Source organism: Pseudophryne corroboree, chromosome 2 (assembly GCF_028390025.1).
Source record: "Pseudophryne corroboree isolate aPseCor3 chromosome 2, aPseCor3.hap2, whole genome shotgun sequence".
Lineage (NCBI taxonomy): Eukaryota > Metazoa > Chordata > Amphibia > Anura > Myobatrachidae > Pseudophryne > Pseudophryne corroboree.
The window spans coordinates 1,014,954,820-1,014,974,533 of NC_086445.1; the positions used below are offsets into that span (position 1 = coordinate 1,014,954,820).

Here is a 19,714-nt window from a genome sequence, read left to right on the forward strand (position 1 = left end):
ACTCGCAGCATGCTTTGTGCATCGTCAACCTCCTCAGCTAAGATCAGTTTCCTTTACAACAATGCGTTTATTAAAGCTCAACGGGCAGTTTCACTTAAAATGACACCACAAATGGAAAAACAAATTTAACAAGCAAAACAAACATCCAAGTCCACTATGGGGTTTATTCAGATGGGGATAAAGCGAACAGGAGTAAGTGAGCCCCTGTGCAAACCACGCTGCAACACAATGCCAGGATTTTCTGCCGGATGATCTTGGACTTTTTTTTTTTTTTTTTTTTTTTTTACCACTTGCATCAGATGCGACCATGCCTGCAAGTTCTTTATCTGACCTGGGAGCACAGGATGCGACCAGTCAGATTGAGAGTGTTATCAGCGGCAGGGAAGAGAAACTTCCCTCCGCTGCTGCTGTCAGAAAGACCGGAAGTCCATCTGCCTCCCTGCACTCTCCCCTAATGATTGCTGTGCTGCCGATCACTGCTGATTGGTCAGCACGGCAGGATCCCCTCCTCCAGCAGCTGCAGACAATAGCAGCCGCTGGGGAGTGTAAATTACCCCCCCCCCCCCTGTGTACCTGGAGGCTGTCCAGGCCCTCAAAATGATGATCACGATGTTTCCTATTGATGTTTCGGGCATTATATATATATATATATATATATATATATATATATATACACACACACACACACACATACACACACACATACATATACACACAAAACATAGCAAAATGACAGCACTCCATAAAAATCAAATAAAATTGACATGGTGGTGCAGGGTCCTGGAAATTGATACAGACACTATTGCAAAAGAAAAGAAAAAAAGACCAGCACTCTCCGTGGTTTTCGTCAGGGAGAGTTGAAACGGCCGTCGGGCTGTAGTACTAGGATCATGTCCAGATGTTTCTTCTGTAAGGAATAAACCCCTTTTTACTTTTTATCATCCAAACGTTGAGTGCTGGTCTTTTTTTCTTTTCTTTTGCAAAAGTGTGTGTGTGTATGTATATATATATATATATATATATATATATATATATATATATATATATATATATATATGATTTTAGTTAAAAAAAAATAATATATATATATATATATATATATATATATATATATATATATATATATATATTATTATTATTTTTTAACTAAAATCATTTTGGATAGGGTTAAATTAATGTTCTTCACTTAATTCACTCCTGAAAAAAAACTACAATTTCAGAGCGTTTTTTGGGGGGGGGGGGGGAAATTGTCAGTCAAGTGGATAAAGTGGCAATCATTCATAGGGCAAAACCATGCCTTGTAAATGATGGACACATAAAAAGGTCGACACAAGTTCTTTTTAGGTTTCCTGGTGTCAATTTGTAGGTTTCAGCACATGGAACCCCAATTAGTGTAACGATTTGCTTGCCATGCTTCCGTTCCCAATCATAGAACAAGTGGATGGTAAAGTAAGAAAAATTAGTAGAAACCCCCCCCCCCAAATAAAAAATAAAAAAATCATGTGGATATATTTGTGTCGACCAATTGATTACGACCTATTGACCGGAACTGCCCTGGAACTTGTCACTGAGAAATGTGACAACTTTCCTTAACCAGTTGGTCATCATTACCGGCTGGAATGCGGCCGCCACCTGCACGCTATTACAGACGGCCCCAGGCTTCTTAAATGTGTTTTCCACCATCAGGTAATACAGTACATGGTCTTTTAAGTGAATTCCTGCATCTGTTACAGATAGTGATTTTCTTGTTCCTGTGCTGTTGCAATAAGTGTTTGTATATTGCAGTTGCAGTTCATGCAGTTGACCTTCGATACAACAGAGACTCAGGCCGGACACAATCGTGTTGTATCCAAGGCCTACACAAACAAACCACTCTGTCTGGAAGGTATAAATGAGCTTTTGGAAAAAAAACAAGGAGGAGACCAGAAAGAATATTTTGTATCCTGGAAAAAGACCTGAATAAGCCAATTAATGAAGTTCACAAAAAATTGGGAAACCTATGTACTTAACACCATGGAGTGCAGATCTACAAACATCAGCATATTTCCAGAAAAGTGCTTTTACCGTTTGACCCAAAGTGAAAAACAAAAAACAAAACAAGCAGTCATAGAAAACGGAGCGGTGCGGTGTCAAACACAAGTAGCTTTGTGGTTGTAGTTCCACGTTACCAATTATTCATCTTCTAATAGATTTAAAAAATTAAAAAAGTTTACAAAAAAAAAAATACATGATAAAAACCACGTAAGAAAGGGATCATTGATCCTACATGTATACATACATAGTTACTTATTTTCTTGCTATAATTTGTGTGACTATGGGGGGGGGGGGGGGGGATGTACCATGTACTCCTTGGAGAGAGACAAAGTGGAGAAGACCAAAGCAACAAATCAGATTTTGCCAATTCAAACACCCATTATGCAAGATAAATTACACTTGCTGTGGGGTCTATTTATTAAGCCTTGGATGGAGATTATGTGGACGGAGATGAAGTACCAGCCAACCAGTTCCTAGCTGTCATTTTTTCAAACCCAGTTACATGGCAGTTAGGAGCCGATTGGCTGGAACTTTATCTCCGTCCACGGCTTAGTAAATAGCCCCCTTAGAAGCTAATTAGATGCTTTGAGCAACTTCTCCACTCTCTCTCTCTCTCCATGGTTTCTTATAGCTCCACCAATATCAGTGTACAAATACCACAACTAACAGTGAGAGTAATCCACGACCCTTAATCCAAGGTTGAGACCAGCAAATCTTGTAAAAAAAAAAAAAATTGAACTATGCAGAAATGTTTCAAACAAAATGAAATGAAATATACTCCAAGAACAGGACTGTAATCATTAAAATTAATGAGGTAATTATGTCCTTGGTAAAGTCTTATTTTAGACAGGGTTCCCTCTTTATGGAATTAAAAACCCCAGGAAGCATTTGACAGCTGCAACAGAAGGAAAACTGTAGGAATCTTTGGAAGTTCCACGTGTGTGCGATAAGTGAGACATGTTGCCACAGAAACCAATTTAAGACATTTGCAGTAAGGTCCATCACATAACTGAAACCGGTGAGGGCCATAAAAACATCCATCCACTCAAAGGACTTGAGAAACACAGGCTTGGCTTCAATAGACTAGAATTGTTGTGTTAAACACTCTCCACAAAAAAGACCACCTCCTCCTGACCATTCGATCTTTCATCCATCAAAAGCTTAATAGCAGAGTAATGCTTGTGGTGGCTGGCTAGATCTAGAGCCGTGTAGCCATCTACCGTGGTGGCATTAGTCTTAGCCCTGTGGTGGACGAGCAGTCGCGCAGTGCTGGTGTGGCCAGTCTCAGCCGCAATGTGCAGAGGGGTTTTCAAGTGCACGTTTGGAATGTCCACGTCACAGCCGAGCTCCACGAGGGTCCGAGCCACTCTGTAATGCCCTCTTTGTGCAGCGAGATGCAAGGGGGTTCTGCCATCAGAGGTCTGGGAGTTCAGGTCAGCCTTATACTGCTTTGCCAAAAGCCTGACGATATTTAAGTGCCCCTGCCAGGCAGCGTAATGCAGGGACACCCAGTTGTCCAGTCCCTTAATGGTAATATCGGCACCTCGCCGGAGAAAAAGACGGACGATTGTTTCCTGGCCGTGTTGGCAAGCGATGTGAAGAGGTGTTCTGCCTTTACTGTCAACTTCGCTCATGGAGGCGTTCTTCTCCAGGAGGACTCGAGTAATGGACTCATCACCGTTTTGGGCGGAAAAGTGAAGAGCGGTGAAGTGGTCTTCGTCCTTGGCACTGATGTTGATCTTCTTAGACAGGAGAAGTTCCACGATGCCTTTCAGCTTCTTCTCTGCAGCAATGTGGAGTGGTGTAGAGCCCTTCAAGTTGGTCATGTTGGGGTTGGCATTGTAGAGAAGCAGCAACTTGACGCACTCCTCCTGCCCGGCCTCCACAGCCAGGTGAAGGAGACTGGACCTCCCATCCAACACCAATTCCACATCTTGAGGCTGCAGAATTTTCAGCAGCTTTGCATTGTCTCCGGCCACAATGGCATCAATCAGCTTCTTCTTCTGGATCTCCGTGGTGCTAAGGTCTGATTGGGAGGAAAAGAAAACATATATATTAGTAGGAAATGAGTCCATCGGATGAAGTTTAATTACCATATGCTTCACTGCATTTTAAAATTAACTGTATAATGTGGGCTTAGATTTGTGCCTCTTCTACGCTTTGTATGAACCTAGTCCCACAAGGTCTACATAGAAACCTTCTCATTTTGGGTCAGGCATGTGCACTTGTTTTGGCAATGACACAGAGGCTAACACACTACAAAGGAGTTCACCATACTATCTCCTGGACAAACGTGCTCAGAACCTGCAGAACTTACCAGCTACTGAACAATCTTTATCGAAGGAGAGGGATAGGGAGCCTCTGGATGAGAAGGCGGAGTCAGAGGAGATTCCGGAGAGGCGTTTGTCGCTGGTCGCCAGCTCTGGCTCGGAAACACTGTGGCAGAGGCTCTCAGGTCCTTCCATGGTTTGCGAGATCCCGGAATCCAGCTGGGAGAGCAGTTCGGAAAGGCTGTAGTCTTTATCAAACACGGGAGTGGGGCATTCGCGTTCTGACCGCTTGGCCAAATTCTAAAACAGAAAAAGCGTCACGGTTAGACCAATATCTGCAGCACGGCTCAGTTAACAAGGCAACCCTCTGGTAAAATTATGTATGCGTATATTTAGATTACGTAACCACCAAGAACTGGTCGCCTTCAGTTCTTGTGGTCAGAAGGGGTGTGGCCTAATGATTGGAGGCATGTCCTTTGCCAATTGGTGCTACAATAATGACCTATTTCGTCTCATCTTTTGAATTATCAGGTCATCTAGGCCGAAACTATTTGTAAGTCTACCTGTTAAGTCAATTTGTTACCTCTGGTTTGCACAATAGCAGATTTATAACTCATTACCTCTTGTTTACTTCCTGTGCCAACATTTTCCATAGCGTCCGGGCAAGGAACAGGACTGGTGTCATTCTCATGTTTTGTACACAGTAGCTCCGTCTCGGAGGCAATTTCTATTTAGTGGGGGGAGAAAAGAAAAAAAAAAAAAGTGGTCAAATATCTGCCAGATATACTGCGCAAAAGTCAAATTAATGGCGTTTAATAACTAGCATAAAACTCAAAGTTAGTAAAAAATATAGCGCTCTTCCACACTTACATTGACAAAATGTCAATTAAAAAAATATAGTGAAATAAAAGTGAAAAAGAATTGTGGAAAAATCCCACACCTCTGTTGTGTCACCACTCCCTCTGTCTAGCGCATCTGCAGCTAACAATACTTAAATAAGCTGTTAACGTGGGTGGTCCTGCGTGCTGAACCCTTGCAGCCTTCCTCCATTTACACTTTGAGCAAAGGTAGCAGTAAAAAGGGATGCTCATTAATATTTACCAATGCACTGAAAGAGGGCTATGTACAAAGGCAAATTCAGGAGAAACTACATGACTAATCGGCCATACACACTTGAAGATCTAACTGAACGATATGAACGTCATATCGTTCAGTGTGTAGGCACCAGCGATGAATGATGCGCGGCCCCACGCTCGTTCATCGTTGGTGCCGGGTCGCTTGTGCGTGCAGGCCAATATGGACAATCTCATCCATATTCGCATGCACTGCTATGGAGCCGGGTGACAGGGGGAGTGAAGAAACTTCACTCCTCCCTTTCCCCTTCCGCCGCCGGCTCACCCGCCGGCCGTATCGGCCATCTCGGCGAATGTGTAGTGCCTATAATACACAGTAAGATGTAACAATCTTTACACGATAACTATCTACATATCTGTTTAATGGGCAGTTATATGTAGAATGAGAATCTCCTTAGGAGTACAGATATGATCAGAGAACGTGGAGACATAAAAAAACAAAAATAACAGCAGTTAAGGAAAAAAAAAAGAAAACTGCAATATTTCACGCTGACCTCTCTCATCATAGGTTTGAGAACATTCAGAACTGAAGTGCTAAAACTTTAAAAGTGTTGTAACAAAGTCATCCCTGACACAACAGACACTTTGTCAGGACTTGTCGATGCCGGATAGTCCACATTCCAGGATCAGCTGCCGGAAGCTCAGCCAAACATACATTTTCCGATTGACGGAAAGAAAATGTATAAACAAAAAAAAAAAAAAACCACACACAAAGCAAAATCCTGCAAACTCAGCCTACAACCTCCAAGAAACATATTTGGCAACGGGTTCTACTTAAACTTTTATTCAACTTGAAGTGTCAGTGTGTGAAGGAAGTTGTTCTTCCCCCGATGACACACTCCAGATAACGCGCACACGTATCTCTCTGTTTATTCAAGTAGAAGTAATCGGCCACTCCGAAACTTCCTTTTCTCTAAAGCCTGTAACTTGCACGCCTTTCTAGGCCCAGATTTATCAAGCCTTGGAGAGTGATAAATGACCAGCCAATCAGCTCCTGTCATGTTACAGCCAGAGTTTAAAAAATGACAGTTAGGAGCCGATTGGTTGGCACTTTATCACTGGCCAAGGCTTGATAAATCTCCTTGATAAATTGCAAGAGGATTGCATCGGACTGTACACGGTAAGTATTGAATTTGTATCTGGGCACCGTACAATACAGTCGCCTCTTACCTTGAAATGTAGGTCGCCTGGCAGGCTTGTCGTGCCAGCATTGCTGCATCAGTTTGATCATCTCCTCACACTGCGGGGGTCGGGATCTTGGGATGTGCGATAGGTCCGGCCGCAGACCCCCTCCAACTTTCACCATAATATGCAGAATGTTTTTCTCCTCTACAAGAGAGTTAATAAAAAAATAATAATGCAATTCAGAAACATAAAAAACAGCCAGGAAAAGTACCATAAATCACTTTCCTCAGTCGTGTATGCTGCACATACTTCTGCACTGCCCACGCTCCGCACCTAAAACATCACACTAACCACCAGTACAGCCCGCAAGCCACGTAGCTGAATATGCCTCAACTTGCCTGGGATATAAGTACGCAATCCACTGGAAACTGCTGGGGGAGGGGGGAGTTGTAAATAAACTCATTTTAAAAAGGTGCTATAGAACCAATATGAAAGTTGCATAGAACTAAAGAGTTTATATAAAACACTCAAGTGTTTTATATTTCCCCTTTGTATCCATTGGCTGGTAACTGTAAACAAACATGGCTGCAATAGCAGCTAGGGGCCGCTAATTTTAGGCAAGGCGAGTCAGTCGCACCCATACTACTCAGTTACTCGTGGGTATTCCCTTACAGGGCTGTTGGGACAGCCATGGGGCCCAGGTACTAAAGTGGGTGTGGCCAAATCAGGGAGGCTTGGCCACATCCCCTACAGAAAAAGACACAATTGGAAATGCTATGCATACCGGCGGGAGAGCGTCAGCACACCCTGCAAAGGGGAACATTTGCACCGCAAGACGGAACTGAATAATAAAAGCTGCAGCAAGCGGTGGCCTTTGCTGGGGCTTTCTGCGCATGACCAAATATTTCCCAAGGACAGTAGCGGTACATGGCACGGCAGTCCACCTATGCTATCGCTTTCTGCGTCGCACAATGGCCAGAACAGGTGCCTTACACAAACTAAACAAAAACACTTTGTTGTACGTACAGATGGGTCCACGGTTATCTTGACTAGTTTTCTGCGCCTAGGCCCAACATGACTTATTAGCATAAACCCTTCATCTATTGTTATCAGCTGCAATACAATACAGAGAACAATACAGCAGGGGATTACGTACGACTGCCCAGTCTCCGTTAATCCTATTAAAGGTCAAGATAAATGTGGACCCATCTGTATATCTCTCTCTCTGGAACAGCAATATACAGTATAATATGGCCGGAAATGTATTAATCCCCCCCCCCCCCTCCCCTTCCCTCTCCTCTGTTGGTCAACATAAATAAACAAGTTAGGGCAGAGATTCCAAAACTCTGCTGCTATTACAGTCCAGTTTTAAGGATATCCAGGCCAGGTGGTTACTTCAAATTGACTAATGTACTAATTAATACCCCTTTGACGTCGCCAATGCTGGATCCCATCTGGGAATTGGAAACGGGTCCTTCCCCGGTGGAATCCGGCATTGGAGCCTAAGCGCTGGCTTCCGGACCCGGCAATTTGCGGTGGGGGGCGGAGCCAGCGCTGGGAGATGAACTCACCTCCGCGCCGCCTCTCCCTATGTAGTGAACGGGAACCCGTTCACGCTGCCACTGAGCCAGTATTGAACCAGAAAATAACCCTGCTTTATTCCCTGGTTGAATTACCGGGCTGGGACCGCACACAGACCCGGCAACATGACGGGTCGATACCGGGTTATTTGTGCGGTGTGAACGGGGTATAAAAGTCACCTGTGCTTAAGCATGAATATCCTTAATATCTGGACTGTAAATGGAGGACTTTAGGAAACTCTGGGTTAGGCTGATCTGGGATTTTGGGAGGCTCGGTTACAGCCTCCCAAATGGGAACAGCTATGAATGAGAAGTAGGTGTAGGACACATACATTGTTATTGAACTTTACTTGTGGATATATCTTTTGGAAGTGCCAGAAACTAGTGATAACAAATTTATGAGTTCAGTTTATAGGCGATGGGCCCGCCGTCAGCCATTTTGTCTGCCTCTAGTGGCCATCGAGAAACAGAATACTGATCAGTGAAAGCGCTAGGGCTACAATCTTAATTTAACCAGTGGCCATTGAGAGGTCTTAAATGACAGCAAAGCAAATTAGTAGGGTCAACTTATAAGGTGGTTACCTGCAAAGGGTTTCTGCTGTGTGAGGAGTCCCCAAATGACGACTGCAAAACTGGACAATGAAGGGGAGAAGAAAACAAAATAATAAAAATATTAAACTCTATGCATTAAGTCATCTGTACAAGATAAACTAAACAGACAACAGGACATGCATTGGTGCTACAGAAGTAGACAACTTGGAACAAGTATTTAATGTTATCTCTTCCCAAAACATATAAAGTGAAAAATCCAAGACAAAGATCCAAGAAGCCATGCCAGTTGGAATAGATCCAGCTCTGTTACAAATCACCGTAACGAACGAATGAAGACTTCTCACAAAGCCTCAAGATTGACCTCCGGCTCTGCTCACCTGTAGACGTCATGCTTGGTGTCAAAGCTCCGGTTCTTCTCCTTGAAACGCTCTGGTGGGAGATAGGCAATGGTGCCGCAGATCCCATCCAAGCTCAGCTCATGAGAATTAGACAGGCCGTTCCACTTCGCGAGCCCAAAATCTGAGATCTAGAGAGTGAGCAACCAGATATAAAAACATGGTTAGTGAGGAGCAATCATTTACTTCCCAAACACACATGCCAAGAGACAAGGGTTCTCCAGCAAGCCGGCTCAATGGGAACAAACCGGTCCACTGCTGGAATAGCAAAGGTTCTACATGTACCATTAATCATCAAGCATCCACTGACTGCTCATACACATGGGCTCGCAGTGAATAAACACGCCATTCGAATTGGAAATCGGGCTCTGTACAGTTACAGCTAGCTACGGTTGGCAAACAATTCGGTGGACCGAGTGTCTATAAGGCTTTTTCAGATCATTCGCTACAAAACAATATAGATGGAAAAAGGAATAGTAAAAGATAGATATAAATATTTTTTTCAAAAAATTATATTATATATATATATATATATATATATATATATTTTTTTTTTTAAACTTTACCATTATTAATAATCATTTTGCAGTATTTCATTTAAAGTTTTATTTGCCACATAAACCAAGGGTAATCTCTGAAAATTATTTTCCAAACTTTATCGCTCAACATTCCCCACGCAAACTGATCTTTATTTTAATTTTCCAATAGTCTGACCACTTGACTACATGGTGTCAAATTTTCCATTTTACCGAGACAACAACGTGGCTGAACACTGATTAATGCTGTGCCTCGCTGGCAGTCTCCACAGTGCACGAGATGCCAATATGTTATACAGACACAGACGTGAGAGAACACCTTGGAGAACATCACATCTTGAAAATATATAGGTTAAAAAAAGTTTTTTGTTTTTTTAAAAAAGTGTCCGTCTTTCCACGTACACAAGGAAACGCGGAATACATATTGATGTTACACACTGGCTGCACAGTGCAGACGACTTGCAGAACACGTGATATCAGAGAAGGAAGGACTTTGCTTTGACCCCCGCAGAGCCGTGCCTGAATGTGACTTTAACAATGCACACAACGACTGATCACAACACCGGAGACGGATGCGTGATCTGTTCTCACTGCGCGTACACTGAATCTTGCTCGTGACGCCTAGTCCGGACTTTTTAAACACAAAGGGGGGAGATTAATCAAAGGAGAGAGAGAGAGAGAGAGAGAGAGAGAGAGAGAGAAAGTAGAAACCAACCAGCTCCGAACTGTAATTTTTCAAACACAGCCTGTAGCATGGCGGTTAGGAGCAGATTGGATGGTACTTTATCTCTCGCCACGGCTTAGTACATCTGCCCCACAGTTTGTAAACTGACAGTTAGGAGCTGCCTGGCTGGTACTCTCTCTCCAAGCTTTGATAAATCTCCACACAAAGAAGTGACTAATAGGAAAAAACTAACCACTCAAGGAGCTCAAGAATACTGCCGCGGAGTGTGGTGGTACAGAGATAAATGGTGGTGACCAGGTGGCTGTTTCATCCCCTCCGGTAAAAAAGAAGTATCAGTCTAATAATGGCTAGAGATTGCAGTGCCACCTGCTCATCTGCCTGGTGTTAGTCTGACGCTGGTAGGGGTAATAAAGAGGTATCAATCTAATAATAGCTAGAGATTGCAGTGCCACCTGCTCATCTGCCTGGCGTTAGTCTGACGCTGGTAGGGGTAATAAAGAGGTATCAATCTAATAATAGCTAGATATTGCAGTGCCACCTGCTCATCTGCCTGGCGTTAGTCTGACGCTGGTAGGGGTGCCACCCGCTCATCTGCCTGGCGTTAGTCTGATGCTGGTAAGGTTTGTGAAACCTTCTGCTCCCGGATTCCATGACACGAGTACAGGACGGGTCAGAGACGGTGTCTGGTGACAGGGTTAGTGAATAACCTGTGCCGGGAACCAGAGATGATGTCCTCTGTATTCCAGGTAACTCACTCAGCTGTTATTATTAGACGCAGTGATATTTGTACGGTCCTAAAGGGCATTCCAGACATACACATCTAATAGGAACATAACTGCAGCCGGGACACCGCGTTATGTGAAGTATAACGATCGCAATTACATGAGGCACCATCTCATTGCGAGGATCACCGGTGGTCATAACGGAGCACCTGACATCACATCAAATGGTCCAGACAGGAGCCTGGTTTATACTATATACACAAAAGCACTGGGCCCGGTCTGGCTGGGCCACCTCTATGCCCAGGACCTATATTCAGGACTATTAGGTTTGCTGGTAACACGGCTGAGGCACAAATACAAAGGCGATTCGTTTACCAGGAACCGGTGACATCACTGAGCACAGCTGCCAACTCATACCTTTAAATAACACAAATTATACAGGTGACAAAGGGATGTAGATGCGAGGAAAAACCCTAGCATGAAGCACAAAGTGCCTCATGCCTCAGTTATGTCGCAAGATACTAGCCCACGGACAGGAGGAATATTTCTCCAAACCACAGAATAGCTAAATGCACATTAATGAAGCCAATTGCTCAACAATCAGAGTTACTTTGCTTGAGGACACGCCACTTCGTAACCAAGGTAGTCCTACACGTGACAGCGGACATGTCACAGCAAGAAAGCAGGACTTTGGGCAGATGCATCAAATAGATTTCTCTCTCTCTCTCCATCTATAGCACGGGTGGTGGGGGATCGGACCAAAATGTCCCCACACAAGCAGTTGGACCCATCAGCAAGGGATGCCCGTTTAGTTGGAAGGAGACTGTGGTCGTGAAAGCCATTCCCCAATCAAATCTCTACAAATAGTGTATAAGTCAGTCGAAACGCTCATTATCAGGAAACGCACGCCGCAATAAAAAGGCCGACTGCTTGAAAATTGCCTGCAAAACAGAAGCGCGCGGCCACTAGAGATGCATTAAGTTGCAGCCGTTTTGTAAATTACTAGTCGCCAACGTTAGAGACATTGGGAAAACAAAGAAGACACCTTAGAATAAAGCAGGGAGACGCACAGTCCCCACAGTAACAAAAAACACTAAACTCAGGGTGAAGAGTCTACACAGCCGGAAGTGCAACTTAAGGCTCGGCCTTGTCACTTACATAAAACCAAACAGACAATTGTCCAGAATATAGCCCACCACAAACCCCATATACAGCTATAGTCTGATGACAGTCACATCAAAGAAATAAAAGGGTCACAATTTTGTAATCCGGAGACCCTTCAGGGCTTGTGAAGAGCAGGATGTGGCATGTTAAATAACTGAGCCTCAACAAATACTTGTAACTGACAAGGGGCATTGTATCAAAACTTAGTGAGAGACAAAGTGGAGCGCTATATACTGTAGTAGCAACCAATCAGCTCCTGTCATTTTTCAAACACAGCCCGCAACATGGCAGGTAGAAGCCGATTGGCTGGTACTTTGGGGTCTATTCATGAAGCAATGAAAAGTGTGGAGAAATGAGCCAGTGGAGAAGTTGCCCATGGCAACCAATCAGCTGCTTCGTATAATTTTATAGAATGCATTTTATGAATGTTACTTAAGCACTGATTGGTTGCCATGGGCAACTTCTCCACTGGCTCACTTCTCCACACTTTTCACTGCTTCATGAATAGAACCTTTAATCTTGCTCTCCAAGACTCGTTACATATCCCCAATATGTCCTTCTACTTCAGTAACAGATTTAAGAAATTTACAAACCTCAGTGTAGCCACTGACATTCATCGAATTTGCAACTCAAACAAAACGTGACTAACAGTCAAATGTTACAGCACAAGGCGCCCAACCCCCTGGTCTCTGGACAAGAACTCCTGCAATTCTATGTGTGGTCTACGGTTGTGGATTGTGCAGGTGTAGCAAGTACAAATAAAATGGGAGGGTTCCTGTACAAGAGTATTAATTCTCTGGCTGTTGCAGTTCACGTCTGGTCCCAACTATCTACAGGTGGCCATGCATGGTCCGATAAAAGTCATGGTTAACTTGTTCCCCAACCGTTTGGAGAAGCGGACATTATGGAACAGCTGGAGACACTATTGTCTATATCGGACCATGGGAATTCAAGCCCAGTTTTGGTATCTAAATTAATCGCCAGTATTTATGGATCACAATGGGAGAAAGAAGCTTCCTTGATGGATGGTAAATGCCAGACACCTACCTTGACATGGTAATGCCCATCAAGCAGGATATTCGCAGGCTTCAAGTCCAGGTGAAGCAGTGGTGGGCTCATGCAATGAAGAAAGTTCATCCCTACTGCAGTCTCATGAATGATCCGAAACCTTAAATCCCACGGCAAGCGCTCAGAAGCCAAGAGCTTCTCCAGAGATCCGGTCTCCATATATTCCATGACCAGACCAACTGGGTCGCTGCAGATGCCATACACCGGTAGGATGCAGCGAAATTTGGCCCTCTCCATCTTCTTGGCCTCCTCAACCAGCTCGATGCGTTCTCTGTTGAGTGATAAAGCAACCAGAGATCAGTATGGTGCCACAAACCTCATAGGTGTCTTAGTTTTTGTTTTTTTGCAAGATTCTAGAGTATTTGACACTGCCGGAAGCTACCCAAACCAAAGTATGACCTCCAGGCAAATACAAATAAAGTCACAATTGGTAACTTGTACAAAATACCTATTCTGTACGTTCAATTAGCCCCAATAATTGATTGGGTGAAAAAAAAAAAAAAAAAACGGGGATTTAATAGCAATATTTCCCCGATGTTCCGCTTCGGCCTTTTCAATTAAACTACGTTTTTCTCCCGAAAAATTATATTTTTTCAGGCAAACACACATAGAACCAGTGAGAAGCTGACGGACCTATGCGTTTTCACAGCCGGGGGAAAAAAAAAAAAAAAAAAAGGTAATTATTTGGAATTTATTTTCGGGTCAGTCCACTTCAGGGACAAATTGAGAGATTTTTTTTTACCAGCAGGCGCCGGCTCCTTCCCATCAGCGGCAGCAGGAGCTCACTCCTGAGCATCGGCTTCCAGCTCTGGCAGTGTGCGGTTGTGCGCTATGGGAGAGAAGTCATGACGTCTCTCCCATAGTTCCGAGGAGCAGGCGGCCAGGCGGAGGGCAGCGGTCCGGAAACAGCAGGAGCGGAGCTGGTACGTATTGTGTTTTTTTTGTTTGTGCAAGTGGCGCTACTAGAGGGGGCATAACTACAGGGGGCATATCTACATGGGGGAATTACCACTGGGGGCCCTTAATAAGGGGCATCACTCCTGGGGACATAAGGGGCACCAATACTATGGGCTCCACATAAGGGGGCACAACAACTGTGGGTACTACCACTACAGTGGGCATTGCATAAGGTGCACTACTACTGAGGGCATTGTATAAAGGGTCACTACTGCTGTGGGCACTGTGTGTGTGTTTGGGGTGCTACTACTGTGGGCTTTGTGTATAAGGGGCACTAATGATTGTGCTACTGTGCGGCGTTATCTGAATTGGGAATACTACTGGCTGAACACGCCCCTTTCTTTTTGAGACCACAACACTTTTTTGCGCCTGCGGCGCGCGCAATCCCTTTATTGCTCAGGTGTGTGTGGGGGGACAACAACTCTAGGACCTCTTTAAGCACTGAAATTATGGCTGCTATTAGAATTCCCCCTTAATGTGGTCAATTCAATTCAGTGCGATGTGAACAGCGCCGGGAAGCAGGTCCTGGAGCTATTCAGCGCACTGTTATGTTGGAGAATGCTAGTACCGGCACCTTAAACCGTGTGTTTAGTTGTGAGAACGGACATTCTCCGACTGAAGTGATCCGCCGCACAAAGGCACAAACAGCATCACGGCAGTAGTTTTGTCAGATTCCTACTCGCACCTCAGGAGGCGTGCGAGCAGACATCCTGTAATCTGATATAACAGTGCGCTCCTTCCCGTCGAAATTAAACAGCGCGCTGAATTGAATCGACTCCAATACTAGAAAACATTAAAACATGGTTGATCAAGGTTTCTAATGCAAAGCAATGATTCACAGTATTAATATAATAAGAAAGATTAAATTTTTTTAATTAAAACATTAAAAGCAAAAAAAAAAAAAAAAAAATCTTTTTTTATTTACATAAAAACCTTTTATAACATTTTAAACTGTTCCTACCCAACTATGCTCAGTAACTGATAGCTAGAAGCTGACAGAATATGGTGATCATATCTCAGCTATATTCATAGTATTAGATACATAAAAACTAGTGAGGACCGACAAATGAATCTAGAGTTACATGCTCCATCGGTATGCGCCAATGAGTGTAACACGCACGGTTTATGTTCCCATGTGTATATAAAAGGGTTTCACTCCACAGCTCTTTAAATATTCACGAGGTGGGTTGGGCAGAAAAAAAAAAAAAAAAAGAAGATCTACCTAAACGCTTTCTCCACCATAGAAAAACAGAAAGTCCCCCAATGCTTCAGCTCGCACTGTGATTTGCACAAAAAAAAGGGACAAGCACGTTTCCTTATAACACTTACATGAAACGATCAAGGATTTAGGTCAAGTACTTTGAAGGCTTCCAAATAGAAGTTGATACAGTTACTGGATTATACCACTGGTTAGACCCTCTCTGTCTATGTAGAATTTTAACAGTGGCGAATGATGAAGAGTATGGTGGGACTATATAGCCCTATTCTCGGAGCTGCATCACCTTCTGCGGCACAATCTGCGGCACAAGCAGATGTGGGACAATGGTCCATGCCACAGAGAACACAGGCCACTGAAGGATGGACTGCAGCTGTGTGATGGAGCACGCAGTATGGGCAGGGGAGGGCACCCGCTTCCTACCTTACTTGATCTGGAAGCAGGTCTCTCCTCCCCGGCGAGCGCCATCTTCCCAGTGATATTTGGGAAGATGACGCTGGTCACTAGAGAACAAAGATATCACTGGGCCGATGGCGCCGCCGTTGGCCGGCCACAGCACAGGTATACCCCCCAGCAGCCCAGGGCCAGGTTATTTGTAAACGCCACTCTGGACGCCACTGATGCCACTCAGCAGCTGTTCTCAACCCCCTGTTCCTCGTTAAGCCACGAGCTGCTCACTTTAATGGGGAAACGGCACACCACTTTACATCCCGCAGATAAACATACATAGAATCCACAAGAGGAAAGAGGGCCCTGCTCTCAAAAGCTTACATTCTGGATGGCCTATGGGAGGATACAGAGACCGAGGGAAACAGTAGGGGAGCAGAGAGGCTGGGCATCTAGAAGTAGGGGTGTTATATAGACAGGTACCCTAAATATAGCACCATCAATTTACAGTATACCAACGCCAGGATCCCGAACGCCAGAACGCCAGCAGGGGTCCCAGGGCTATTCCCACTCGTGGGTGTCCACAACACCATAGGAGTGGGAATAGAATTATATGTTGGTTGTATTGTTAAATACAGCTTCATTGAGCATCATTTTTAGCCACGCAGTCTGCAGATTTCAATAAGAATTCCGATATGTGGAATGCACGGTACAAAGCCGGTTCTGATGCAATGAGGAGTTTATTCCGAATCTCTTTGTTTTGTCGCATTTCTACAAAGCGGTTTTATCTTAATTAAAAAGCGGTCTGGTCCTTTCTTTGGCCGAATTAGCTTACAATGCCCCCTTCACCCCAGCCTACAATGCCCAGTCACAGCGTATGCATTCTCCTAGCCGGTATCTACATCACAATGAGGCCATTTAAATGCACACAGTCTTCAAAAGCCTCAGCCGAGCACATCGCATGTCAGCAAGAGATTTATTGGGATACTTGTAGAAAATATCTTGGGGCACATGCATCAGCCTAAGACTGAAACATGTCTGGGCAAAAGAGCATGCAGTTAGATCTCCGAAAACACGTTCATTAAATAGGCGTACATTTTACATTCAGGGATTGATGAATGTAGTGTCTTACCCAGTGGGAAAATATAGATGATATTTAAAAAAAATGTTTGCACAGGAACCATTGAGTTGTTTTTTTTCCCTATTACAGTCATAGTTACAGGTGGGAAAGTGTACAGACATTTGTTCCTGGTAATCTTCAGCGTTATAAACACCATTTCGGTTTCATTTTCATTTTTTGCTTAAATATTCTCTTACAAAGCCCAAAGAACATCAGACCATAAACTAGGACTGGGTGACCAGCTTTCACACCGATATGGCAACATGCAATGAGAAACATCTACGTTTTTCTGAGTAAACAGCTGCAACGACATACCAATGATACACAACTGTTAACTATCGAAAACATTTCCGATTTACTGCTGTTTATGCAAGAATGTTACATGTGACTGACAGTCCCCCATCATGATTGCAGAAGTTACAATGTATTTTTTTTGCATTTAAAAAAAATAAAAAATCAATAAACAATTTTTTTTTTACCAATTATTTATATAGCACACACACATATTCCGCAGCGCTTTACAGAGAATATTTGGGCATTCACATCAGCCCCTGCCCCAGTGGAGCTTACACTCTATATTTCCTATCACATGACACACAGACACATTCACACTAGGGTTCATTTTGTTGGGATCCAATTAACCTACCAGTATATTTTTGGATTGTGGGAGGAAACCGGAGTACCCGGAGGAAACCCACGCAAGTACGGGGAGAATATACAAACTCCACACAGTTAGGGACATGGTGGGAATCAAACCCATGACCTCAGTGCTGTGAGGCAGTAATGCTAACCAATACACCAGCCGTGCTACCCTAAAATATATTTTAAAAAATAAAATAATAATAATAATAATACCAGGCTCTAGAGCAGGGATGGGGATCCTTCGGGCCCTCCAGCTGTTGTTGAACTACACATACCAGCATGCCTTGCAAAATGTTGGCTATTTGGCCATGCTAAAACTGTTGCAGGGCATGCTGGGATGTGTAGTTCAACAACAGCTGGACGGCCGAAGGTTCCCCATCCCTGCTCTAGGAGTATAGACTTGTGGCTCTACAACTTTTGTGGCGCGGCAAGCCCTATGGCTAGAAGGGCTTGCTGGGCCTTGTAGTTCTACAAGGGCTGCCTATGCCATGCGTTAAACTCCTCCGTTGCCTGCAGAAACATATGGCCACCCTGCTCCTCAGGCACAATATATGACAAAATAAATATAGAAAAGAAATCCACTGTAAGACATGAAAGCCAGGCAGTGCCGCGGGGCAGTCACAAATCTAACAATGACTTAATGAGCAGGATTTGTGTTCCTCTACAAGACGCAGCTCATACTGTCCTCACCAATTACCTCCTTACAGACAAAGGCTTCTCCAGTGGGTAAAACAAGATGTAACAGAGAATATCTCGCTCCGCCCCTATCAGGAGTAATAAGTGAGGCACCGTAGGTTCAGGTTAGATTTGAACGGAGATGTTGTTGGGTGTCGCAGGTGGATATTTGTAGGTTATAAAACAAAGAACACAAGAGCCAAATACAGTGACTTGGGGCCCTATGTAGTAGCCTGCGGGAGGCAGTCACGGGTTCTAGTCTATTTTTAAAGCAGTAGTCATTGAACAGACAAACTCAAAACACAGGTTTGTTCTTTAAACCATAGGGTTCAATTCAATTTGCCGACAGTTGAATAGTTATGGGAACTAGCTCCCGATGCTATTCAATACAGCATCATTTGCCACTTAATTGTCTGGATTTCTTCTCTCACCCCCGGGGAGGAGGGGTGCGAGCAGATATCAAGCAAAAGTGCTGGCAGGCGGCCGGCGTAATGCCAATTCCGTCGGGAATCAGCATCACGCTGGGCAGTTAAGTCGGAGAATGTCCGTTCTCCCAACAAATCAACCTGTTAAGTCTGGGAGAACGGGCATTCGCTGACTTAACATTGAGCAGAACTGAATAGCGACGGGAGCTAATTCCTGGCGCTATTCAACTGTCAGCAAATTGAATTGACCCCATTGTGGCCTTAAAAAACATTGACCAACTCACCGGAACCATACACCCATCATGCCTGACTCCTGCATAAGGCCCTTGTAGTCTTTTTATTATAGGTGGCAGTGTGCATGGAGCAACTATGTACTATCCATAGTACAGCGATACAGAATGATGTACCAGTGCAATGAAAGGGTGACTGTAAGCAGAGACTTGGATCCAGTCCGCACAGGGACATAGCTATTTGGCCCAGTGGTGACCCAGCAGAGCCCCTCCAGCATCACTGGCACCCATAGACAGACACAGCTAACGCCATCCTGGTACAGCGGTCGTTAGCAGCGACAAGCTTTGCATTTTGCAGCTTGAATAGTTGCCCGATTCCACCATCCCCGTTCAGGCCTACGGGCACAGCTGAAAGCCCCGGTACATAGCTTTAGGCGGCATTAACCCTTTCGGGAATTAAATGATCTTGCAACAGTTTTGTCTGATCGCAGGATAATAAATAGTCTCCTAAATCTGGATTAATTAGTCTGGCGCCCCTCAGGCAATGCCAGCGACACTGCATATCAGACACGGTCCTGGAACCGCGGAGGGCACGCCACTGACCCTAAATGCACCCAGTAACTGAGGCCAGGCAGCGTACAGACGACACCGCTGCTCCTGACGGCTCAGAGTCACTATAGCCAGCAGGCAGCACGCCCAGGTACATGCTGTCACCTGCCAGTGTTAAAGAGATGAAGACGCCAGTAACAGCAGTGTGCACGGGCCATTCCAGATAAACACACTTTGTAAACAGCTAAT

The 19,714-nt window shown here is 44.3% G+C and overlaps 1 protein-coding gene across 1 annotated transcript in view; it reads right to left on the reverse strand.

Annotated features, from left to right (window-relative positions):
- Positions 1-1,152: 1,152 nt before the first annotated feature.
- RIPK4 (receptor interacting serine/threonine kinase 4) overlaps positions 1,153-19,714 on the reverse strand; it is a 28,438-nt gene continuing 9,876 nt past the window's right edge. The window contains exons 2-8 of the mRNA XM_063956682.1: positions 13,244-13,535; positions 9,072-9,220; positions 8,725-8,774; positions 6,608-6,766; positions 4,925-5,031; positions 4,352-4,604; positions 1,153-4,060 (exon numbers count right to left, since the gene is read on the reverse strand). Coding sequence (XP_063812752.1) covers positions 3,132-4,060; positions 4,352-4,604; positions 4,925-5,031; positions 6,608-6,766; positions 8,725-8,774; positions 9,072-9,220; positions 13,244-13,535 — 1,939 coding nt within the window. The 3' untranslated portion in view covers positions 1,153-3,131. The remainder of the gene's footprint in view (positions 4,061-4,351; positions 4,605-4,924; positions 5,032-6,607; positions 6,767-8,724; positions 8,775-9,071; positions 9,221-13,243; positions 13,536-19,714) is intronic.